The sequence below is a fragment of the Alligator mississippiensis genome, chromosome 2 (genome assembly GCF_030867095.1).
Source record: "Alligator mississippiensis isolate rAllMis1 chromosome 2, rAllMis1, whole genome shotgun sequence".
NCBI lineage: Eukaryota > Metazoa > Chordata > Crocodylia > Alligatoridae > Alligator > Alligator mississippiensis.
Window position 1 is genome coordinate 84055279 of NC_081825.1, and position 26953 is coordinate 84082231.

General features: G+C 42.1%; 1 protein-coding gene across 1 annotated transcript in view; it reads right to left on the bottom strand.

Annotated features, from left to right (window-relative positions):
* ANXA10 (annexin A10) overlaps positions 1–26953 on the bottom strand; it is a 64135-nt gene that overhangs the window by 32909 nt on the left and 4273 nt on the right. The window contains exons 2-3 of the mRNA XM_019481414.2: positions 13829–13913; positions 4927–5021 (exon numbers count right to left, since the gene is read on the bottom strand). Coding sequence (XP_019336959.1) covers positions 4927–5021; positions 13829–13913 — 180 coding nt within the window. The remainder of the gene's footprint in view (positions 1–4926; positions 5022–13828; positions 13914–26953) is intronic.

Genomic DNA, 26953 nt, shown 5'->3' on the forward strand with positions numbered 1-26953 from the left:
GGCTGCAGCAGAAGCAATGCCAATGAAAGATCAACATCAAAGGACTCAAGGACCTAATCATGTGACACCTCTTTCACCAGTGCCTTAATGAAAAGCTGGTGAATTCTAATCAATAACCTTGGGAGGATGTTGGCAGAGCCTTCAAATCCACCAATCCAGCGCCTGTGAAGAGACTTGGATTTTCTACCAGGAAACATCAAGACTGGTTCGGTGAGAATGACTGGGAGATCCAAGAGTTAATTGACTGCAAACACAAGGCCTTTTGTACTTGGCAGAATGACATCAGCTCCTAGCAAGAGAAATTGAATCACCAACAAGCCAAGGCAGAGGTCCAAAGGAGGACCTGTGATATGAAGATTAGATAGTGGGAAGACAAGCTGAAGGTGATTCAACATCTCGCTGACATCCATGACATGGTTTTTTCAGTGCCACCAAACCATCTATGGTCTGAGCACTCAGGGGCCAACCCCCTTCAGACCTAAGGATGGAGAAGACCTGCCCAAGGAAAAAGGAACCATCAACACCTGTTGGAAGGAACATTTTGAAGACCTTCTCAATCAAGACTGTTGAACATTTTGAAGGAGACATTCTGAAGGAACATTTTGAAGACCTTCTCAATCAAGAGTGTTCTCAACTCCATCCCACAACATCCAGTAAAAAATGATCTTGGAATCCCTCTAAAACTTGATGAGGTGAGGAAAGCTATTAAGCAGATGAAGAATGACAAGGCATCTGGAGCTGATGGAATCCCCACTGAAATCTTCAAGCAATGGGGAGGGGAGCTCACATCACAGCTCCATGCCTTCATCTTAAGGATCTAGAATGAGGAGGAAATCCCAGATGACCTCAAGGATATCATGATCATGACAATCTTAAAGAAGGGAGACAAATCCAATGGTAGAAATTACAGAGGGATCACCTTGCTGTCCACCACAGAAAAGATCACTGTGAGAAACCCCTTGAACCCTCTCCTTCCACTTGCTGAAGAGTTCCTCCTGTAATCCTAGTGTAGGTTTAAGGCATCAAGGGGCACAATTGATATGATCTTCACTGCTTACCAGCTGCAGGAAAAATGCTAGGAACAATATACATCTTTCTACATGGCCTTATTTGACCTCATGAAAACCTTTGACTCTATCAACCAAGAAGCTCTGTGGAGGATCCTTCTGAAGTATGGATGCCCATTTAAATTCATCACTGTTCTTTGCCTGCTCCAGGATGGTATGTGAGCAGTAACCGATCTATCACAGATCCTGAAGCAAGGCTGTCATCATTCCAACATATTGATATTCCTTACTGAGATGCTACATCTGACCACCAACAAGCTTCCAGTCAGTAGAGCTAAACTACTGAATGGACGGGAAACTGTTTAATCTCAGCTGACTTTGAGCCAAAACCAAAACTACCCCAACCTCAATCATTGAGCTCCATTACACTGATGATGCTGTAGTGTGTGCTAACATGTAAGCAGAACTTCAGGCAATCACTGAAGTCTTTACTGAGGCATACAACAAAATGGGACTGATGCTTAACATTCAGAAGACTAAGGTCCTCCATCAACAAGCTCTTAATGAGCAGTCCCAGTGTCCAGTTTAGCCAGGAGAACACTGAATATTTCCTATACCTCAGAACCCATCTCTTGCAGAAGGCTGTCATCAATAAAGAAATCCAACATCACCTTAAAAGTGCAAGTGCAACCTTCAGACACCTGAGGAAATGGGTGTTTGAAGATTGCAACATCAGATCCAAAACCAGACTCATGGTTTATCAAGCAGACATGAACTCCAGTTTACTGTGCAGAGCTGAGATGTAGTCAACATCTACTTGAGACACCTGAAGTCACTGCAGAAGTACCATCAATGCTGCCTGAGGAAGTTCCATTGAATCCAGTCAGAAGACAGACACAGCAACATTAGCATCCTCTTGCAAGCAAAGAACATGGACATCAAAGTGATAATCATCCAACATCAGCTTCACTGGGCCAACCACATCATGCAGATATCTGACTCAAGACTCCTGAAGCAAATTTTATTCTCCCAGCTCAGTCAAGGCATACACTCAAGAGGAGGGCAGAGAAACTGCTTCAACGATGTTCTCAAGGCCAATTTGAAAAAATGTAACATTGACATCAATTCATGGGAGACTATCGGCCAGGACTGCCCCAAATAGAGGGAGAGATTTCTGCAAGGATCTCAGTACTTTGAAACCTTATGATGACAACAGAAGATGGAAAAGTGGAAGTGGCAGAAACAATGTGTTGCAGACCGAATAAAAATTCCAGAGCTACCCACCCAGTATGGAAACATGTGCCTGAATTGCAACAGTCTGTCAATCCTGGATCAGCTGTCATAGAAAGCAATCATTCTTGACTCTGAGGGATTGCTCAGATTCTCTCTCTCTCTCTCTCTTTCTTTCTCTCTCTCTCTCTCTCTATATGATTTTTCTAAAAATAAATGGATTGTAAAATTAGTGCTTTATTTTTGTGCATATAGCATGATCTCAAATAAGATATGCACCTTGTTTTTGGAAAGGCAAAATAAAGAAAAAAAATATTTGTTTTGAGAGATATGGCTGTCTATAGCAGGGACAGAGTCTAATCTTCTGCTGAGCCACTTTCCCTTTCCTTCTTAACTAAAAGCTGAGGGTGTGTGTAGATGAAACAGGGGCCCTAAATTGAAGCGGTGGGTTTTAAAAAACACTGCTTCAATTTAGGGCTGATTAAACCCCTGTGTCATTCACACACCCTGCTGACTTACCTGCTTCTCCGGTGGGAAGGGGAGGGTGAGCTGCCGGTGGGCAGAGCAGTCCTTGGGTTGTGGAGAGGGGCGGGGGGCTGGTGCTTCTCTTTGCAGCAGTGGCAGCCCACCCCCCAAGCACCACCTGCCCTCAGGCACTCAGCTTGGGCAGTCCCAGGGGGCACTGCAGCCATGGAGGGAAGCATCAGGCCCCCACGCAGCTCAGACAGGCAGGCTCCAGGGGAAAAAAAAAAAAATTAGGCTCACTACTTGTCTTGGGCAGAGTCTGCTTTCCCAGGCTGCTGCTAGGCTGCCTGCAGGGCTTCCTCTAGAGCCGCGGAGCTGCACAGAGCCCGGTGCATCACGCCATGGCTGTAGGGGCAGCAAACTAAAACTCCTCAGAGGAGTTTTAGTTTGCTGTGCCCCAAGTCATTGAAGGTGCATTACACTGCCAAATTTCCTACAGTGGCTGGAATTAATGTGCAGTATGCCGCTGAGGCGTGCAAACACTGACACCATTAAAGCATTGCAAAAATATTTCACCCATTTTAAAGGGTCTTGCACACATGCCCCTCGTTTCATCTATATATGGCCTGAAACACTAGCTGTTGCTGAATACTGGTTTGCATGGGTGGATCTATGATTTTGAAAAGAGTTAAAGAATTTCTAGGGCAGTGAAATAGGAGAAGAGAGATGAAAAGCAATTAGTGGGCAGGAAAATAGCCCTAAGAAAGGTTAGCCTGATTAGTGGAAAACCAAGACTTCTAAAAAGGAGAGACAATAATTAATGTCTGTGGAGTGAAGAACAATGAGCCAGTACGTTAACTCATTCTTTCAGATGCCTGAATGGCAATACTACTGCTGCTGCAATATGGAGCAGGAATTATAGCAGGGTACTTCTATTCTGCCTACAGCATTAGTCCCCCTAGTTTAAGACCCTAATTATGTAATGGAGGCCGATTTGGGTTTAAAAGGTGCATGTGATATGTGAGTAAATATAGTATTTATTTGGCCAGTATTCTAAGCTACCAAGCTTCTGGCTCTCATACATGAAAAGAAAACTCATATGACAGTGTAGAAACTGGTGATGGCCACATCATTTCTGAAAGTGAGAACTTTGATATGTCTCAAATTCTGTAGCACTGTACATGGAATAATTAATCATCCTCATACCTTTTTCAGATAGTGATTATTTCCAGAATACAGATAGTGACTTGAGGCACAAGCAGCTTAAGTGAAATGCCTGGACATCACAAAATTAGTCAGTGGCAGAATGGACGCAACAGAATATACGGCAGCTGTAAGCAGTGGTGACTTGTAGGGAGTGCATGGGGGTGTATGTGCACCCCTGAGAGTGCTGGTGCATCCCCTGATGGTTGCATTCACCACTTAGGCGATGGGCAGGGGTGGCAGACAGGAGTGCTGGTGCCCCCCCCCTGTGAGCACTGGCCAGGGAGCAGGGCCACCAAGTGAAGCAGCCATGCTCCCAGGTGGTGCATGAGCACTGGCCAGGGAGTGGGACTGCCAGCAGAAATGGCTGCAGCCACTTCTGGAAGTCCCACGGCCTCTCCCGAAGTGCTGCAGCCACTTTTTGGTGAGTGAGATTAGCCATGGGAGAACCCCTCCATCTATGCGATCGGCCACGAGGGGATCCTCCCTCCGATCACTGACTGGTCGTTGTGGGTCATGTGCCCCCCCGACTCAAGAGGAACCAGTTGCCCATGGCTGTAAGATCAAACCTGATACTTTATACAATGGGCCATACTGCTTTGTATTTGCATGCTTCCAAAGACTACCTTAAAAATATGATACAGCACAAAAATTGTATTTGAGTGGTTTGGGTCAATGGCAGAGAAAGAAACAGAAATAATTCCTAAAACTGTGTGCAATGTTATTGAGGAACAAAGTGAATGAACAATGGGAAAATAAACTTTTCATCTTACTTCATTCTTTGTTCTTTATGTCTAAACAAGGGTGGTTAAATTCTACTACCATATGGGTGGCAAATGATGATATAAAATCATTAGTTGTATTAATTGTTCTATGAATGAAATGATTGCGTCCCAGTTTGTGCAGTGTCCATCCTGTGGCAATACATTTGTATGACTGAAATTTAGTTTCAGAACATGACCTGAAGAAAACACCAGTATGTATAGCACAGTTACAAGTACAAAAAAGTTCAAATACATACCCTTCCATACATGTTTCTGTAAGCCTCTGCAATCATAAGTCTTTGTGCATTGCAACGCTGTGTTAGAATATCAATCAACGTATCCTTTTCACAACCTGGAAAAGAAACCAGACAAAATTTCTAGATTATACTCTTGTTGCTTATATAGTAATTAGTTTTTGGTCAGTGGGACACAAGATACCATATTTATTTCAAATGTATTCATCATATTTCTTGAAGAACCTAATTCAGAGTAATATTACATTGGTATTTGTGAACATCAATAATATTTACCATGTTTCTGTATCTTTCATTTGCTGGCATACCACTGGTGAATAGTCAAGTAAGTCTGTATTATTGTTGGATACATTACCATATCTCTCAAGGGCAATAGACTTGAAAGCATCAGTAAAATAGATAAAAGCTTCCATCCAAAGAAACATAGGTAGAATTTATAGCTGGGCCTGGGAGGTCATGTTTGTGTGGCCTCCTGTTGCTGATTAAATTGTCATTTTTATGTTAGTAACCTCTGTTATTGGAATGGTTGTTTACAGTCTGGCCATTAGTTGAACATTTGAAGAATACATGTGCTCAGAAAGATAGTATAAAAAAAGGGTGGGCAAAATATGTCCCACAGGCTGGATCTGGCCCGCCAAGGGATTTTATCCAGAACCATGGTCAGTCCCCTATCCCCATCTGGCCCAGGTGCGGGAGGCAGCTTAGACTGTGATGCATGTGGGTGGTCCCACTGCCCCTGGGTGCATGGCAGGGCAAGAGCAGTGTGGCAGCTGGACTGGGCTTCCCAGCAGCCCCTTTGGTGGTGGCTCACTCTGCCCAGCTGCTGCTGCCAGTCTGCCCAACATGCACCACTGTGGGCACTGGATGGAAATGGTGGGCAGGTGGGATCTCCATCGAGACTGTCCTGGGATCCCTGGGGGTAGGGCGTACTCAGCAAGGGGGATGGGATGGGGCCACAGTCATATGGGGAGTGGTGTCTAGGAGCAGGATGAGTGGGCAGGCAGGTACTGGGCTTAGGTTGGGGCCAGGATCACAGGGTAGTGACAGTGTGGGGCCAGGACCTGGGGCAGAGGTGCAATCTACTTCCTGCACATCCTTGCCTGCAGAACTGGCTCCTGTTACAGGCACATGCGTGGAGTGGATTATGACTCTGCCCTGGGCCCCAGCCCCATACTGTCACTGCCCTGTGACCCTGGTCCTGCCCCCCCAACCATTCTGTTCCCAGATACTGCTCTCCATCTACCTGCAGCCCTATCCAGTCTCCCCAGCTGAGCATGCCTTGCCTGTGAAGGTCCTGGGCCAGTCTCCATTGAGACCCCATGAGACACCCTGGCAGTGGGTGTGAGGTGGACAGCCCAGAATCAGATAGGACCAATTGTCCCCCCACCACGTTGGGCCAGTTTGGCAGCCCCCCCACCAGGCTGTGTCAGCAAACTCCCTGACATGCTGGCCTGGGTCAGTACTACCTGCCATACTGAACTGGATCAGCAGCCCCTCCCCGCCACATCGGGTTGGGCCAGCATCTACCCCTCTCCCCACAGCCCACAACAGCTCACTGAAACTCCTTAAGTGGCTCTCCAGCCCAAATAATTGTCCGTCCCTGGTGTAAAATAAGATGGAGGATTTTTTTTTAAATACTAATTTATGAATGGTGATTTAAGTCCTTAGATTACATTACATTTTCAATCCTGCTTTGTGGTGGAAGGTTATGTGTGATCACCAGCTTGTGACTGGTTATTAGAGCTACTTCCTAAACTTCCAAACTTGCCTGAGCAGTTATCAGGAGAAGGTAATAAGGGATGGATAATTACTGAATTATAAATAACTTTTATTTTGCTTTATGTCTTAAAAATAGCGCTTCATAATTTGATATGATTCTAAGTTTTTTAGTGATATTTCAGGGGCAAGTTCATCCCTGGTGGAACTCAATTGATTTTACTGGAGTTACAGGAAGAATTTGGTCTTCATGAGGAATTGCAGGAATTATTGTTGCTGGAAGCAAGAAGAAATGTGCTTCCTCCCTATTGGAAAAAGAAAAATGAAAATTATGTACTATGTTATTAAATCAAAGCTTTAATGTTAATAATCTTTATCTATGGTATTGGGTCAGGAAATGAGTAGGAGTATAATTACTTGTGGAGTTACTGAGGGTCAAATGAGGTAAGGCTACATTTCAGAGCAATAGTAACAAAGTCAGAGATTAATGTGTGTAGAGCAAAAGGTTTTTCACTTGATTTGCATTCTAGCATTTTAATTGCAAGTATGTATAGTAGATGATATATTCTTTTAGCATTGTGTCAATGTTTGGTCAAACTTCATCGCTTCAACTGAAGCATTGAAATCAGACTGACATAGGAGTGAAAGAGAAACCTTGAAAATTAGACTTATAGTAAGCTTTAAACTGTTTATGTTATAATATAGCATGTATTTGCATCTGCTTGACCTGAGTTTGTGTAAGAGAAGAGGAAGCAAAAGAAATGTATAGGTGAGAGAATGTTAGAGGTGAGAAGAGTTTAGAAGACATGAGAAAGACAAGTCAGAAGACTGTGATAGTGTTTTAGTGATGTTGTATCTGTGATCAGTGGCATAACACCATGGCCAGGTACCTGAGGCTGCTACCATATACAAAACCAGCAACTTCCTGATAGCTTTGCCGCCTTTGGCACAATCATGCAGCTGTAGCAGCAGCTGTTCTTATTCCACCCTGAGTAAGTCAGTGCCTGGGGCAACTGCCTCAGTTACCCTGCCTTAGCTGTGCAACTGGCTGGGATGGCCCAGGAAAAATGCAAGAAACAAAGATTTTGGTGGTGGCATTTTTTATTGGATCAACTTCATGGTTTGGATGGAAAAGCTTTGAAATACAGTTCATTCTTTTTTAGTTCAGAAGTAGTGAGATAAAAGTCGCTTATTTTTTTTTTATGGCTTTATACCAGTTAGATCTGATTTAGGATATGACATAGTTTATTAAGGGGTATACCAGTCACCCAGCTTCCTTATCAAGGCCAGGCAGTTTTGTGTTCAGGGTCTCCAGTTAGTTTATTTTACATGGGGTAACCTTGCTCCCACATTAAACAAACAAAAGGGTGGAAATATTAAAACATTTGGTCAATGATTAATATTTGATTACTAGCCAATTGCCTGTCAAGAATGACGGGGGGAGGGGTGGACAGTGGCCCATGTCCGGCCCCACCTCCCCACTGTGTTTTGGGTCTGGTGCTGCTCCCCCCTCCCCACAGTCCGGGCCTGTTTCCCCCTTCCCCACCGCTTCTGGTCCTGGCCCGTTCCCCCCCACCCCTGCATTCTGGGTCCAGCCCCACTCCCCCCACCTCCACACTCCGGGTCTGCCTGGCCAGCTTCCACCTCCCTCCCCTCCCTGATCCCCTCCCTCCCAGGTTTTGGCAGGGCCAGGTGGTGGTGAGGTGTTTTTGTCGGGGCCCGGTGGGAGTGGCATGCTCCCTGCTGTCATGGTGGGTGGAGATGGAGTCCTGTTTTTGGCCCCACCCCCACTTTTCTCATCCAGTCGGGAGAGGGGGTGAATGGGCCCACTCCCATCACCCTTGCCCCTACTGCTTTGGGGCTGGGCCCAATTTCCTCCCCCCCTGCCTTCAGGGCTGTTGTTGGGGCGCAGCAGTGGCAGGGCGCCACCACTGTGACCTCCCACCCCCTCCTACTCCTCTCTCTCGCTGGCATTTGTCAGGGCCTGGTGGCTCTGTGTCTGTCTGTGTCTGGCTCCACCCCTGCTTCTCATCCTCGGCATTGCTTGATGGGAGTGGGGTGGGGGAGGTTAGGCCAATACTGCTGGCCTCACCTTCCCGACACTGTGCCCGGTCCTTGGCGCTGGTTGCTGGGAGCGGGGCAGGGGAGGGGGGGTGAGGCCAGCACCACTGGCCCACGCTCTGAACGGTTGTCACTGCTGTTTCACTGTCATGATGGTGCTCTGCCATGCTGTCTCCTGTCAAACACTTGTGGAGCACTCTGATTGGCTGTTTCAGTCAGCCAATCAGAGTGCAAATAAAGTGTTATGGACAGACAGACAGACAGACTGAGGCTTTTATAATATTAGAATTTGATTTGAAATGCTTTACCTATACAGTCTTATAATTCATATGCTATTTGTACTTCAATATTAACATTGCTATTAAAGTGTATTTAAATTTTTATTTTCTTGATTACTTGATTTTGGCGCAATAGGCTCCCTGAACCTTCTTTGGACCCTGGAATACCTCTGGCAGGGGCCCACAAAACTGACATGATCAGCTATAGGCAGAAAACACTTTTGAAAGCTTATGAATACCTTAACAATATTCAGGCCAAATTTTGGGCTGCACTCCAGATCTGGTGGGAATGGCAGGTTGGAGCTGTTTTCAACTTCCTCACTCTGAGACTGATATTACATTTGGTGTTAGTCCCAGCTTATTTAAATGCAGGCTTGAGGCTTCCTTGTGTCTCACTGGTGTCAGTAGGACACCAATGTGTTTAATAATAAGCTTGTGCTTATGTGCTCTGCTGGAATTTGGTTTTAGGCTTGTAATCTCTTCCTTGCACTGAAACTTTCTGCTAGGATGCAGGAATGATTTGGCCATGCACTCCCCTATCCAGTCTGGGGAGGAAATGTCATCATAAATTGGCTATAAACTAGGTGAGAACTTTCCATGCATGGACATTCCAGTTATGGGCTCAGCTTTTTCTATTCCAATATGTATCTGAAATAACTGAATGGAATTACACAGTGGCAAAAATCGATGAATCAGATTGTTTGTCATATTTCTTGGTATCTAACTATTCAGTCATACAGGAAAACATTTTTTCATTAAAAGTATGCATTTCTTAACTGGTAGTAATACAGAAGACTCCAAAGAAGACTCCAAAGATGAAATGATAGTGGAGACTGGGTTTGATGCCAGGTGATAGCAAATTACACCATACAGGTGGTAATATTTCATTAGATAGATTTCCTTACCATTCTTATAAGTAAAGGAGAAACAAATTCCTAGTAAAAAAGAGGTGGCCAGTCAAAAGACAGCTTATATTTATCTTTTTACAGACTAAAACCCTCTCTGTACTTTACAGGTATTGCACAATTAACTGGTTAATTGCTCAAGTACCTTGAGACCATCTAGACATGCAAAGTACTTATCACCTGATAAAAAGCTCCAATGAGCTGTAAAGTTAGACCTCAAAAATAAGTATAAACTTCATAGGTGGTTGCTGTTGAGCTTTAATTTGCATGTATAGCAGGGTCTCCCTTGCAGTTGGGAGCCTGTCAGCTAATGGGTCTCCCAACTGTAGGGATGCACCTTGCCCAGCTGGGGGGTGTGAGTCCCTCAACTGCTGGGGACTCTCAGCCTGAGCAACTGCAGACTCTGGGTCCTAGCAGCACCCTGCAGCTGCCAGGACCCAGAGTCCTGCAGCTGTGGACATTGGGTTCCTGCAGCATGCCTCCTGGTGTTGGGACCCAGCTGGGGGTGCTCACAGCCACAGGGAATAGCTTCTTGCTAGTGCAGGAAGCCCAGGATCATGCTCCCCTTGCACCAGCAATAAGGGGAGATGGGATCTAATGCATGATCCTACAATTGCACCTTTTGCCATATACATCTGGCACATGTGCCTTTACCTGAACATGTAGAGGAGGCCCAAATTGAACACATAAGTTCTGATGACCGAAGACTGTATCATGGGAAAAGGTGGATGCATAACAAGATACCTCATGATCAAAATATAACAAAACTGGTTAATGGTACATGTGTGACCCCTTGATCTTCTTTAGAAATATATACCACATCTACTGATTATGGTTACTGTGGCAGGGACTGCAGTTAAATAATAACTAATAGCAGGAATAACATATTTTGTCCTTCTGGGTGCTACTAAAGTAAAGTCAGGATTGAGTCCTGTGTCCTGTGTAGAATACATATGCAAAGATATGGTCCCTGCCTCAACAAACATTTAATTTAATATGAAAGAAATTAATTTAAGGGAAAATTGTGTGGAAATAGAATATAAAATTATGGTAAGAGCTTTAATAAACATGTGTGCAATATAATGGTACCCATTTAGAAGATTATTATTATTAATAATCCACTGGTCTTGTAACTAGCCATGAACTGAGAGTTCCTATAGGGATCAAAAGTATAAATGGGCTTTGATGCAGGATGGATGTCATCAAGCAGATAAAGCTAGACTTTTTTCCCAAAAATGACAACTGCATTTTTTCATTTCTCATAATCTATTAAAATAAATCAATTAGCTTTGTAGCTAGTCAAAAAGTATAAACAGTTTCAATAAACATTCTATAACACTGCATTATGCAATTTCCAATAAAAAACATTTTTTTAAATTTCCAGAATTCCATTAGGGGAAAATTTGAATTTTTAATGAAATGTCATTGAAAATTCCAAATTAAGAGAGTCTACAAATGTTATATGTGGACTATTTTAGGGAGAGTTTACCTTTCACTGGGGACATCAACATGTTTATTAATGTGCCATAATTATGGCTCATTAAGGTTAATACTTGGATAACCAGGGACTAAATCAATGTGGAGTAACTCATGCTACTGTGCAGCAGTGCTGGCGCATGGGTTTATAGTGATGCTTACTGTGCAGTAGCCTAATACAACTGCATAGTAGTGTATTAGTACATTTTTCTGCCTGGCATGCTACTGTGCAGCGTTATTAGGCTACTGTGCAGTTATCATCTTGTGTAGACACACCCAGTCAGACTTACTTTTTTTTTTTGGGTAAGCTTAACTCAATATCTAATAAGCTATATTTACATCTATATTAATTAACAATTTATATGGATAGCTATACTGAATCTATGGCAAATGCCATAGTGATTCTTCATAACAGGAAATCTATTAGTGAAATTGATTTATATCTTTATATTATTTCTAACCTGGAGAAATGTTTGTGTAATAAGCTTTTCATACATGCACCAAAATCTGAGGGTTTTTTTAAAATGAGGTGAAAATTAAAGGCAATCTGTAGGTGAGTTATTGATTGAAATGTCTGATGATTAGTAACCTGGCATTGGAGAAAGGTAAAGGCTTTGTTTGTTTTGTTTTGTTTTTTGGTGTTCTTTATTTTTTGGATAAATTCACGACTTCTTGGGAACCCACAGATTTTATTATGGGACCTTTAACTCACAGGTTCTATCCAGCTATATTATATCAGATGCAAGGAAAATCATGGCTTACAATATTATGTTGCCAAGTGTGAATTATAATCATAAAACTAATACTATGAAAAATCTGCCCAGAAGCGCAGAAACTATATCACTGCTGTTTGTTCTTTTTAAAGGAATATTAAATGCAAAGAACAGAAAAGCCATGAGAGCAGGCCCCAGGATCCAGAATGTCTCCCTTTCAGGGCCACATCCATGTCACTGAGCCACCCTTTCTCTGGTTTGCTCATAGCTCCACCTATCTTCTCTCCCTGTCTCTCACATGAGCCAACTTCAAAGAGAGGCCTGGACAGTGGTCTGGGTAATATAAGACTGTAGCCAGTAGTGAGAGGACTTTTTTGGGAAGTGGAAGATGCTCATTCAAACTGGATGTGGGGGGGAGGAGGGGGAAGGGGCAAAATGTAGAACCTGGGTGTCATGCTCCCTAGTCAAGTATCCTTACCATTAAGTTATGGGGCTAAAAGAAGGAAGAGACTTTTCTTTTACTCTTCCATGTTACTTCCTGCAAGCACACATACATACCTCAGCAAGCCTATCTGCTAATACAAGAAATATTTACATTCAAATAATTTTACTCATCGGGAATATTTTCACTGAGACCAATGCGGCTGCTAATTACAGTATCCATGACTGAAGTTATTTACATGCATACATGTTTCTAAGATTGGGGCTGTTGACTGTAAATCTTTTCAAGGCTGTGAAGATGTCTCAGCATGGTTCTACTGAGTCAAATGTTGCATTTTTTGGGTAAGCAGGTAAGTCTCAACTAACCTGGTTAAGACTAAAGTTCTTGTTTAAGGTATAACAACTATCTGAATATAACTGTGTAACCTGTAAACAATTGAATTAATCCAAATGAAGTATCAAATTGCTCCTAAGAAATCAACAATACTCCTTTTTTGTGCACAATGGGATCATTGTTGAATGGAGGCATGTATCCTCCACTGCAGAAACTGGCTGAAAAGATGGCCAAATATGGGGTTGTATGACTTTGTGAAAAACCAAGATGAACAAAAAATTCCAATGCAGACAGCAATCCTGTTGTGAGGAATATGTTCAGATAGTCAAAGAAAATCAATATGTTGACCCCAGGAACATAAATAATACTAAGTAGGAAAGCAGAAATATCTGGTGAACAAGTACGTTTTTGTCTGGTCTATAAACTGAAAGCATAATTGCTTCTGAGGAAAGGCTAATCAATGACTTATAATCTCTGCTCTGTTTATTTTTCTTTCAAAAATGACTTTCACAAAGAACATCCTTTGGGAATAGCTAATTAACTGTAGAGGTCAAAATTAAGTCTTTTCTCCTTTTTTGCCTCACCACAAAGGAGAAATAAAATATACTAGTACAAAATAAAAATAGCTTTCTTTTTCCTAATCATTATTTTGAAAAAAAAAAAGACCTGCGAATACTATAAAAATTGTCCTGGTCCTTTGTGCCTATTCTAATCACCTTCAAATTTCTTCAGATGCAAACACACTTATTTTGAATGTCATCAGAGGTTATTTATTTTTTATTCTGATATCTTTTTTTAAATAAATCAACTGATAGGGGAAAGAATCACTGTTGTTTTTCTTTAGTCTTTTTTTGTGCCTGCTGCTGCTTTTTAGTTCCATGTGTTTTTTTGGTTTGATTTTTTTTCCTCCAGCCCCTAAAGGTATTTCCAAAGACATGCTGAAAGAGAAGATGGGTTGGAAGTGTCAGTAAGTATACTTACTTATTCCCTGTAGGGCCCCCCCTAGCATCTGAGCATCTATAACAGGGTTGAAATTTGGAGCGGGGAAGATTGTTCCTTGTATCTGCTAAAAGGGAAAGAAAACAGTAGTTTAAGTGTTATTTGTAACTGATCTCCCAACACAATACAGGACCATGTCATAAGTAAAACTTACATGAAAAACAACTACCATCTGATGTTATAAACCATTACCCATTAGAGTTGTACCTATTGCAAAATCAGGCTTCAGACTTTATCTGGGTAAAATTCTGTTTTCTGTAAAACAATTTACCTGGGTAAAGATATAAAAGCAACACTCTATAGTTAGAGACAAAGTCATTGGAGTAGTTGTTTTCATAGGTCAGCTTTGTCCCCTACCCATGTTTAATTCTTTAATATTCTTGCAAGGAAATACCTCTATGATATAATGAAACTTGGGTTTACCAAAGGTAGATTGGTGACAGAGTCCTGGGAGACCTGATTTTGTTTCTGTTGCAGGAACTGCTACAGGAAGACATTGGATAAAATGTATTAACAGCATTGAGAAGAGTCAAAACCTAGGATTTCCACTCCTTCCGTGTAAGTGTTCTTGTCACTGGGCTGCAGAGTTATGCTTTGATTTAATTATCTTGTGTATTAATTAGAAGATTTAATAACATAATGCCTTAAAGCAATGCCATTGTCAATGCCCTGATTTATTGATTCAGTCTCTATTGTGATATTTTGTGTTGCATTTTTTCATGTGTAATTAGTAAAAAAATACATTATATATTGGCAATACATGATTTATATATTATTAATGTAGTGTATATTAAAATTATGTATTTAAAATATACATCTGTATTTTAAAATTAGATACTTATCTTCAAGTAATTTCTAACATCATATTACATTGGAGATCAAAGGAAACCTATTTCTCTCTTCCTCTTATTTATATGTGCATTTGATAATAGTTTGTGTGTGATTGGTATATCTAATAGCAATGTATGCCCTTCTTTGACCATGTAGGAAGCATTTTCCTTTCCTTTTTGTCCCCGTGACAAGATATTTAGCAGAATTTGCAACCATCCCTGATAGAGATTTGTCTAAACTGCTTTGAAAACCTCCAGTGATGGAGGTTCTATAAAATAAAATTGCATCGTAGTGCTTCACTATCCAGAGGGTCCCTCTAGACAGTCAGGCAAAGGCATGATAGGATCTGAAGTGTGATCCATATAATCATGCTTCCTGCTATAACACACATCTTTTTTTTGATACAGGGGAATCCTAGAACCACCATCCTGGGTTCCCCCTGCACCAGCAAATAAAAATTCTTGCAGCTGTGAGTCCCACCATGGGGCACTCTGGGACAGAGAGGCCGCAGCGGTGGGACTCTTGGTCCTGGAGACTATGGGGCATTGCCAGGGCACAGAGTCCACAGCTTTAGGACTCTGAGTCCTGGTGGCACTGATGGGAGGGAACATCCCCTTAGTTGCAGGACTCCCAGCCCTGGCTGTGCATGGTGCATCCTCATTGCTTGGAGCCTGGTTAGTTGCTGGGGCTCTCAGCCACAGGTGCAGATCCTGCTACAAAGGCAAATTAAAGCTGGATAGCAACCAGCTATAAAGTTAGTACACACATTATGACTGGTTGGACCTTTTAATGTCCTGATAGGTACTTTGGTTGTGTAGGTGGTCTTAGTTAATTGTGCAATTGACCAGTTAATACAGTGATGGGCAAAATATGGCCCACGGGCCAGATCCAACCCACAGGGCCCCGTAAAAATTTAGAAAATTAACATTTATCTGCTCCTGGCTGCCTGTCAAAGACAGCAGGAGCCAGGGGCAGTAGGACTTGGGGGAGCCTTAGCAGGAACACAGCAGCCCAGCCCTGCCCCACCCCTAGCCATTGCCATGCCTTCCTGTCCCTGCACTGCTCCAACACCATATGGCTTCTGACTGCATTGCTGAACTGGGAACATGGACCACACTGGTCCCCAGGGGTAGGGGGGTGCAGTGTGTGTAGGGAGTGTGTATGTGTGTGTGTGTGTGTGTGTGTGTTTGTAGGGTGAGTCCCATATGCACACCCCACCATGCACATGCATCCACCTCCCCTTGCACTGCCATACATGCAGACCCCCACACCCACAAACCCTCACATACCCCAGCCACCCTCCCCCCACACAGCTCTCCACAAACCCCATACCCACAAACACCCCACATATACACATCCCCCACATGCTGCCTCACCCCACATCCACACCCCATGACTATCTATCCCCCACAGACACACCCACACCCACACCCTCCCCCACACCTCACATACCCACACACCCACAGCCCACTACAAACCTATACCCCCCCCAAATATACAAGAATAAGACTTCATTTTAAGCTATTATATACAATCACCTCTATGCATACTATGCAAATGCATGTAAACCAGGACAAAAATATTTTTTGAAATCAAATTAATGAATGTTGTAGACATTCACTTTTTAGAATATAATTTGGTATTTTTCTGGTTCCGAGATGGCAAAACCCTTTGCTGAAAGGAGTACTTCTGGGGGCAAGGGGAGGGACTTCTGATGGCAATCAGATGGTCAGGGGTTAGGGGGTGGGACTTCCAGTCACAAGATGGCGACCAGGGGCAGGGCACCTGTCAAGGGGTGGGGCAACCCATGCGGCCCACAACAGCTTGCAGAACTCAATAAGTGGCCCCCTGCCCAAAATAATTGCCTGCCCCTGAGTTAATAGGTGTAACCCGTAGAGGGGGCCTAACAATTGGAAAGTTGTTGCTTGTTCTAAAATCTAAGAAAAATGGCCCTTCCTACAGATTAAACCTGTTACTATTAAACTTTCTTGCATATGACATGCCCCCAAATATAACATACACTCTATTTTGGGAAGACCCCAAGAAGAAAAGTTATCTTACTTTAGAGTCTGGGTAACTAATTGAGATCTGGGGTCTCTGAGGCTGAGAGGTCATGCACTAGGGCTAGGGGACTGCACACCAGGGCTGGGACTTAGGGGTTGGAAGCTGTGTATTGGGGCCGATCTGGTCTATGGTTAGGGATGGGGGCTCCCTAGGGAGAAATCTCCTGATGGGTAGGGGCAAGGGTGAGAAAGGGAGGAAATAACTACAGCATTCATTACTGTGGCTTCCAGAGCCATGGGAATTAATGCTGATACCACTCTGCTCCCTTCCCCCCCCCCCACATCTAAACCCATAGGAAAATGGGGGGGAAATGTGGGTATATATGAGAAAATATAGCTTTTGTCCTGGTCACAGTGGGCATGAACAGAGAAGAGTTTACTTCCTTGCAGTAAACTTTTACATTGTGGAGGCTATTATTGTGTCCCACCACAGCCTTCTCTTTTTTAAATAAACCTAGTTTTTTCCACACAGCCTATGTTTTGTAGACCTCAGATAATTTTTGTTGAAGATAATGCAATTACAGCAGCATTCCCCGTATGTCAGGGAAAGAACTGCAATGGATGTGAAAAGACAAGCCACAGCAAGTCTTAGCAAGCCTTGGGGAAGAGCAAAAACAATAGAACCCCCCCATGCAGCTTCTTAAGCAGAAAATACTAGAGAATACCCAGCAGGGTGCAGAGCCAAATAAGTATGCTGTCAGCATTAGTAGCAGTTTTATGCAGTCTGGAAAGTAAAAGGACAAACCAGCCTCAGTGTGGGTGGGGATAAGTTCTTGCTTATTGGAAACTGAGAAACTTATGACAAATTTAACTAGTAGATCAAACTTGAAAAGAAAAAAACTGCAAAACAGTACACAAAAAATCCTCACTCAGAAAGTATGGTGGTGAGTCTGGTTTTACAGGAATAGCATGGTTCAAGTAGAATTCAATAAGTCATCCTCCTTTTCCTTATAGAGTTCTAATGTTTTGAAGCAGCGGCAGGAAAAAATAAAAACAGATCCCATTCAGCTAAAATGCATCTGAACACCAGTAACATACCAAACATTTGGATGTATATCGGATACACATTATCCCTTTCAGAAAGCACTGGTAAGCAAACAACATCTAACGGTCAAACTTTTAATTCAGATAAGTTCAAATTTTAATTTTTTTGAGATTAGGCATATGTCTTGGCCTTTACTTGGTCTTTCTCAAAAATACAAGCACAGTGTGAAAAGAACCATTTAACAAAAAGGTACAAGTGAATGGGTTATGTCCCCAAATCCAGCCTGTCAAATTTCAAAGAACTGTTGAAGCTAGCACTTGCAACAGATTAGTAACCTGCTACTTTCATAGAGGATTTGTTTTTAAGATTGGCAAGAGAAGATGTTTTCATAAAATAGATGCAACTCAAAGATATTTCCAGATGGATGTGAAAGATCAGTAGGAAAAATTCTAATCAAATCTAATATTTCTAATAGTTCCTAATATCTGCAGAGATTATTTGGTGTATGTTGACATATAGGTACTATCTATAATACAGTCAAATGTGCATGTGTAAGACAGAAGGTTGTGTGAAACACCTTTACTCTTTCTCAGTCCTTAGAACAGTTGGGAACTGGTTTAACTTTCAGCAAACTATAGTTAACTATTTCTGACTATACAGAAAGAGTTAACTAAATTAAGAGATTTAGTTACGTTATACAGAAAGAATTATACATTACTTGAATGCAGTGAATGTTGGTTCTTTGCTATGTAGAACCTGGCCTGTCTTGGGAGACTTATCTGGGGCCTGTTGGCTTCCACACCTGGTTAAATGCAGCTGCTTACACTCCTGCTGTATCAGCCAGGATTCCTCAGGGCAGAGGAATCATGAACAGATGTTCCATGGCAACTTTATGAGCCACCTGTGTTGATCTGATCATTGTTAGGGGTTGAAATGTGGGTCTGGGACTATAAAAGTGTGAAATTATTTTACAAGGAGAACTTCTTTCTCGATATAAAGTTGCCAGTTAAAGTGGAGATGTTAGTGAGCTTCAATACTTTGTGAATAAGAGTCCTTCCTTGGGTACTCTGCAAAGTACTATAATTCCCTTTTGTAGGAAAAAGAAACAATTATTAGAATATAGTATAAAGGCTGATCATGAACAAATAAATGGAGAGAAAATGCATAAGCGCACTAATGCAAAAAGAGCAACACAGTATTAATAATATATTTTGCAGACATATGTTTTGCATATGCCAAGTGCTTTCAATTGTCACTGAGCTCTGTGGGATCTGAAGACACGCATCTCCTTTTAGGAAGCACTCAACACCTTGCTCTTTTAGGCCCAGACCACAGTTCTTTCTAAAATATTAATTTCCATTTCACTGTTCTTAGTATTGTCCCTGGCTACTGTCCCATAGACAGTGGTGTCAGAGTCCGTTCCATGGTTAGGCTCTTCAGCAAAGCTGTCACTCAGCTTTCAGAGCAATTTCTTAGCAAATAATTCTTTTGAGATATGATAACACAACGACCTGAGCTCTATTTTTTTTGCATATAATAGTAAGGTCCCTATGACAAATTCTTGAGTTATTACATGTTCATAGCGCTTGACCTAAACCTAGAGCTAATGTTGTAAAAATAAATTTACAAATCTTTAAGAAAGGTCCTGGATTGTTTGTTGAGGATGAAAATCTCTGCTGACTGTAGCATTTGAAATGTTTAAATATTGACTTTCGATCATGACCACTTTCATTGCTTCACTCTTGGCAATCATTCTGAAACACTCATTGGAAGTTGGATTATTTGATACATTTAGCTTTAAAGTTTTTAGGAAACCAGCACTTAACTACATTTCATATTTTCTACCACATCTTTATAAAAGACTTCCCTATGACTATATGTTACATTCTTTCTTGTTTTCCATACTAAAGACATTCCACAAAGCCTTACAAAATTTAGTATTAAACTCAAAGAAGAAGGACCACATATTTTGGTGACCAATTTTAGTAGGCCTGATCCAAATCAGTGTCTCTCTTGAGTTAAATGCTGTGTGGGTAATAAATTAAGGCATGTTGATTTATCTTTGCTGAGAATATAGCTTTTAAGAATCATGATAACGTAGCGGCAACATCGTGGGGACAGGATGCTACACGCAGAATGAAAAGGAAGGAATTCAGATCTCCTGGACTCTGTGTGCTTTAATGCACAGTAGCCTATTCTACTGCACATTAAAGTGGTTCATAAAAACCATACCAATATGCTAAGGTGCACTAAAATAGGTCTGTCACTACTGTGCATTAAGCATTGCCTAAAAAGCATGTGCTTGCACTACAGTGCATTAGCATAGCCTAATGCACATTTATTTAGTACCTCATAGTGGAGGTAATAAATTTAATGCGCATTAGAAAAAACACATTAATGCATGTGTAGATGCACCCTCTGAGTGTTAGATCATGCTTGCCTTTAGTGCAGGTACATGTGGTGGGCTGAAAACTGAAGAATTAGGGTGTGAAGAAGCACAGAGACTGCTCCCAAATAGTGCCTAGAGGTACAAGTTACCCTGCAGGGAAGTAGGGACCACATTCTTGCCCATTGTGCATTTACACATGATACAGAGGCCAGCCACAATCTGGTCCACAGTATTTTGTGTGACAGACTTGGGTATGTCAACTTTGAACATCATTTTTTTTTAGGGCCTTGTTACACGATAATTTTTGGCTGCTCCTACATCTTTTAACACTTGTGTTGTCCACACATTAGCATTTGAAACTAGTTTTAAACACTTGTTAGGTGGCTCAAAATGACAGCATTCCAGAGCAGGATTATGTCTGATCCATGTTACCCAGCTCAGCCTACACTAAAGCATAGGCACTCTAGGCTACACCTTAGTGTAAACACCCCACCTGCCCTCTGCCCCCAATGACCTAGATCAGGCCCATTGCTCCCCTGTCCTCCTTAGCATGACTGACCCCTTCACCCTGCTTCCCTTACTGCTTTTCCCCATCCCTTAGTTGTGGCTGACCATGTTGTCTGTCTTGGGGAAACAGGCAGGGAAGGGTTAAGTTGCCTGTCCAGGTACTGCCACTGCTGCTCCCTGTACCAGGCTCAGCCTGGAGAAGAGAAGCAGCCTGGGGGAGTGGGAGTAGGAGTGGGGAGGAGGGGCCAGGCAGGAAAGTTAACGCTACCCTGCCTGTTCCCCTGGGACAGGGAGCATGGGAAGCCATAAATAAGCAGCGGGAGGGTCCAGGGGAGCCTTGGGGTTAGGGTGGTGGAGAGGAATACAAGGGGCAGGGGGTGGAGGGGGAACCAGGCAAGCCCTGGGGGTAGGGGGCGAGGTAGGGGGGAGTCCAAAATTGGAGCAGGGTGAGAGGAGGGCAGGATTCTTACCTTTTGGTCCTCTAGGCCCAAGCTAGTACTAACACAACCAATACTTGTGCAGCCACAGTACCACGTGTAACAAGGCCCTTAGAGAATGCTTTTCTGTGATGATAACCTTCACTTCATGACTCATCTCCATCTTGGGTGGTAAAGAAAAACAGTGTAATCTCAACAAGTCACTCTGTCTTTTTTAGACACTATGGATGCCTGTAGATGTTCTCGGCGGCTGCTCTGATGCACTTTGATTACAATGTGTTGGAGCAGACTTGACTAATTGAGTCTGCAAGAGCATGCTAATTAGCGCACTCCAGCCAGCCTCCCTGTCTCATGTATCAATGTCCCTGCACTTCAAAATGGCAGCAGGAATGCTTTAACTAAAGCTCATTTGATGAACTTTAGTTAAGGCACCCCTGCTGCCATTTTGAAATGCGGGGATGCTGAAAAATGAGATGCTACAGGCACTTTAATTAGAGAGGCTCTCAGAACTGCTCTAATTAAAGTCTCCCAGTGCCCCCGGAGCATATGTAAAAATGCCCTATAATTTCATAGTAAGTGGTGAAGCACCTTCAAGAGCAGTGAGAGCACCTTCAAGAACTGTAAGTGTTGAATGCCTCTTCATTTCTAGAAAACTGGTTTGCTTCCACAAGGGCTTTTGACTTTGAATGAAGAGATGAGACTTTTTTTAAGGAGGCTGCTCCTCTGAGCAAGATGCCATTACACTGTTATTGATGAGCAGAAACTTCTGACAGAGCAGAAGTCAAGAAAGATGCTGAGTGGTTTTAAGGACACTGTCCAGGACCCTCAGGAGAAGTGAAATTGGACTGGGGAACTGCATTCAGGACTGCTTTTGTTTTCCATAGGTCTGTAGCTCTCTTGCTCTTTTGAAGGAGTAAAGTGTCATGGTTAAGAAATACTTCTGTTAAGCCTGTGTTCCTTGCTTTACTGCTACATTGACACCATGAATGACTGGTGGCTCCTGAGACTGTGGGGGGTGGGCACCATGGTGGTTAGTGGGAACTGCCCGCAGCCCGGTGTCGGTGTTGGCAGCGGTGAGCAGGGACTGCCTACAGACACTAGCGGTCTCAGTGGCAGGGGAGGAGGGGGTTGTGAGCGGTGAGCGGGGACCACCCGCAGATGTCAGTGGTCATGTTGGCAGTGGGGTGGGTGGTGAGTGACGACTGCCCACAGAAGCCAGCAGTGGCTTTGGCAGCAGCCAGTCTTGGGGGAAGGCATGTGCCCCTGCCCCTCCCCCCCTGGTGCATTGTCTATGATTGCAATGTATGCATTGTCTATGATTAACACTAAAGGAACTAACTAGAACTACATGTAGAACTGTTTAGAGACTGTGAGTATTGGGGTCAAAGCAGATCTAATGAAGGTGTCAGACCTGGGAGCTACTACTCCTGGGAGCATTCTATAGAGAGCCAGAGCTAAGAAAAGTGATTAAGCCCTGGGTAGTATCTTCCTTTGTTAGACTTTTGTACCACATATTAATTTCCATCTGTTTTGTTTCTGTGAAGCTGTAAGAAATGAATTTGATGCTACATATCTTATGACTGTTTTTCTGCTTGCCTAGGATTTTGAAAAGTCACTGCAAGAGATTTTATTCTCCACTTTTTGATACTTTCTACTTTATGTTAATTAAAAAAAATACATTTTATTCTTCCACTGCATCCCTCAGAATAATCCTGACTGTGCTAGTGAAATTTCTCTGAAAGAAAAATCTCCCAAAGTATAGAAGAAATAAGCCTTCAAACACCTTCCAGTGAATGAAGTATCCAGTGGGGTTCTGAATAATTCAAATAATAACTCCCCATCGATCAGAATGAATTATTAGAAAAGGCATAACACTGGTACCATCATCAAATTCCAACAGCTTTGAGACAGCAATCACATTACAATAACTCCTCCTGAAGATTAGTTTAAAATATTTTTCAGGACTAGAGAGCACATCATAAATCAAAGTGAATAAGAACCTGCAGAGTCACTACAGCTTCCTCCACAAAATAGAAAACATGTGTTGGCAGCTGCTGTGAAACAGATCATCAAGAAGTACTGTGGGTGATCAGCTAAGAAAAGTAAGAAAAAACACTTCATGCTTCTGTTTAAAGGCACTGTAAACAGGGGAAAAATAAAAAAATTACTAATGTGCTCACTAAGGATTGCTGCACAGTACCAGCTACTACAGAAAAGAACTATAAAAGGAATAAGAAAAGGAATAACAGCAGTTGAACCACTTAATTAAGAAGAAAAACTAGGTTACCATTGTACCACCAACAACTTGTCCTTATGTTAGACAATGAAGCTAAAGTCTGAGAATTCAAGTTCTTATTCTTTAATTATGTACTTTTAATTTATAATCTGTAACATTAAGAAGTTTAACTCCAGACATTGAGCTGCAAACAGAATACATTTCTTTGATGTGTAGAAGAATAGGCCCAACTTTCCCTGCACTGTTACACTTAGGTAAATTCAACTTTAATCTACTGAAATTGGTTTTTGGTTGATATCAGTGGATTCAGAACAGGCAACTCTGCAAAAATACCTAAATAATCTTGTAGGACCTGAAAGCATTAAAGTCAAATTCTTTTGGGGCCCAATCTCTTTCCATTGCTGTCAATAGGAATATTTCTTTCCACCTCAGTGAAAGCTAGATCAGGCCCTGAGTGACTTTCTGCAACTCACATGGACACTTTATCATGTTCAAAAGTTTTCCTTAGTAGGACAGTCAGACTTTAATTATTTAAAAGAGGATACTTATCCCCATTGTTAAATGCATTATTCTCTGAGAAAAATGCAATATTCTTATTCTCTACACCTGAGTTTATTATTTTTTTTCTGTTTATCAAAACTAAAAATGTGTAGACACCAGCACACATAACTAATTGATGTAGTTATTTAGATACAAAACCACTAAAATCAGAGAGATGGCAAATAAGAAGAAAAATACAAGATCCAATGATGTTCATGCATACTGCAACTTTGTGATCTTGAATTTCACACTTATAATGCACATTATGCTGCCATTTGGTACATGCAAAACTTTCATTTCATGGTGATATTTAATTTTCTTCAGTAAATGGTATTGCAGTTGTCTAATGATAGAAAAGCAAATTTTAGGGGTGTTTTCATTTTATTTGACTTCTCTAAACAGAACTTGTCCAACCTAGCCTCACAAGTGGGACAAGACTCAATTCTCAAATGAGATATTCTTTTCTGGAAAAAAAAGAAGAGCACTTTTGGGTCATTTAATGATTCTAGCATTAGGACCTGAACCAAAAACCATGGTTACAGTGAATGGAAGCTTCTGTGTTGATTTCAGTGGATTTGGGATCAAGCCTAAAGGAATAGAAAAGTCAGCCAGTGATTACAAAATTGCTTGTTTCAAGCAATGCAGAAGAAGAAAAGGAGAAAGAATTACATATATATATTCACAACAGAGAAACAAATAAGTAAGCCAAATCCTTACTGATTTCAGTGGTGCAGGACTGAACCCAGAGCAATGCATAGTGCACATTACATATGGGACGACTCCTGTAAAGGCCTGAGCAGAACCTGTCAGATGCTTACTTACCAATGTGGGACAGCTTGTAGGATCATGCCTAGATCTGAATTTTGTGCTGCTAATTATTAATACCCTGTATTATAATTATTAGAGATGTTGTACCAAATAATTAATTATCTATACTATCAAGAGTTTTGATGCTATGAATATGGTGCTGAGTAAATCATTTATTATTTTTTGGGTTTGGAAGTTAAGAGAGGTACAAGAAGAATGTAGTCTGAGAGTTCAGGCTTATAGGAGTGATGTACTGTGACATCTGCACGGTTATAAGAAGGTTATTATTTATGGGCATTACTTGGGCCTCCAAGTATAATTTACAGAGGAGAACTACAGAAAGGCAGTTTATCTTCACTGATTATAAATCATTTATGTTAAATAGATTCCCAGTCTGAATAGCTTGTATTGATGATAATCTGGGTAGGTCCCTGGATAAAGATGTTTTACATGATTTCTCCAATATCTGAGTGGACTTGCCGGTTCCCAAAAGGGACCTTTTTGCATAAAAGACTGAATGCAGGACTGTGAAACTCAGTATCTGGAACTTGATCAGTTTCAGTGTAGAAACCTCATCAATCAGTTATTTCATAGTAAATATTGTCATTCAAATAAAAACAAATCAAAATTAGGCCTTAAGGAAATAATACGCTGGAGAATGTATTCAGAACTCCCACTAGTATAAGTGTGCAAAGTGCAGTGATTCTTAATCTGGTGCCATGGCACATGATTCAGCAAACTCACTACAAATAAGTCAGAGATTTCAAACAGGAACCCATATGTGTAACAGGAAAATATCAGCTGTTGACATGGGAAAGAGAACAAAGTGCCAGATGTTTGGTTATGTCTGCTGGATGAATGTAGTGCTCTGTGGCCTACTGGATGATCATGCTGAAGAAGCAGATAATGCAGGAATTGGTTAGGGGACCCAACAGAATGCCAAAATGTAAGACAGAGTCCAGTGGAGTAGCATATGACATTTTACTGACTCCTTCACTTGTTAGGCTATAGGTTTGGACAATGTATAGCTGTAGTTGCTTTAAAAAGGGAGGGGAAGCTGCTGCTCAGGACACTACAGTAATTGTTAAGCTGCAGTTGCTATGTCTGCATGAGCTCATAGTAATACAAATAAGCTAAATCACTCCTAACTTTGACCATGTCTGAAGCATGGTTGAAGTTGGAGTGGTTTTGCTACACTTATATTGAAACAGAATCATGCAGATGTAACAGTTGCATCATAACAACTTGTATTAATATCATTTGACAGTGATATAATTGTTATATCTGCATATACCCTATGGCTAGGGACATTAAAAAAGTTCGAGCCTGAATTGATTCAATCTTTGTAGGTTAGTCTAAACTGTAAAGCTTGAACTGATTTCGAGGTGGATAGACATTCCCTTTTCATTCCAGAAATGCAGGCACATGCCTGCAGTGGCTCAGGCTAGAAGATAGGGGGCACTAAAGAAGTACTCCCCTCCCTTCTATAGTGCTGAGCTGAGGGAAGCATGGCCAGGCCTTGGCAGGACGCTCTGATTAGGGAGGGGTCCCCTCCCCACCACACTCCTGAGCAGGGAGGGAGCCAGCAGGGAGTTGATAAGAGAGCATTGAGTTACACAGCAGGGAGTTACACAGGGAATTGTTAGCATTTATCACCCCATCAGACAGAACAAAGCCTCTCTCATTAGTTCAAGCTCTTCTTAAACAACTTTTTCCAAGGAAGGACATTACCAGCTATCTGTTGATTAGCTCCAAAGAGCCCTAAGCTGACACTGTCCTGTCTGCTTTTGTCCTGTCTCCCACAACATAGACTATAGCCAGTATGTGCTATGCTAGCTAATGCTGAGAGGTATCTGTGCAAGGCAGAGGGGAGGGGGGAATTTCTGTTTGAGCAGGGAGTGGTGAGGGGGAGGGAGCAGGAGGAAGCCAGGCAGATCCCTCTATAAGTGCAGGCTTTGCTGGAGCTGCAGCCAGAGAACGGAGGGGAGGGGTCAGCCCAGCCCTCTGGAGCAGAAGGTCCCACCCAGCCCAGAGAGCATGCTTAGATGCTGCGGGACTCTGATTTAACTTAAACCAGGAAGGGGTCTGGGACAGACATTGCATAAACCGGTTTGAACCAAATCAGTTAAGTCTGATACTACATTCAACCAGGTTTATCTCAAACTGGTTTCAGCCATTTTAAAACTGGTTTATGTGCACTGAATATCTGTTCTGTTACAGGTTTAAACCAGTTTCTGATCACTTAACCTAGTTTATGTGTAATGTCTGTCCCTAGCCTACATGACACAATTCTACAGCTACAATTAAGCCTC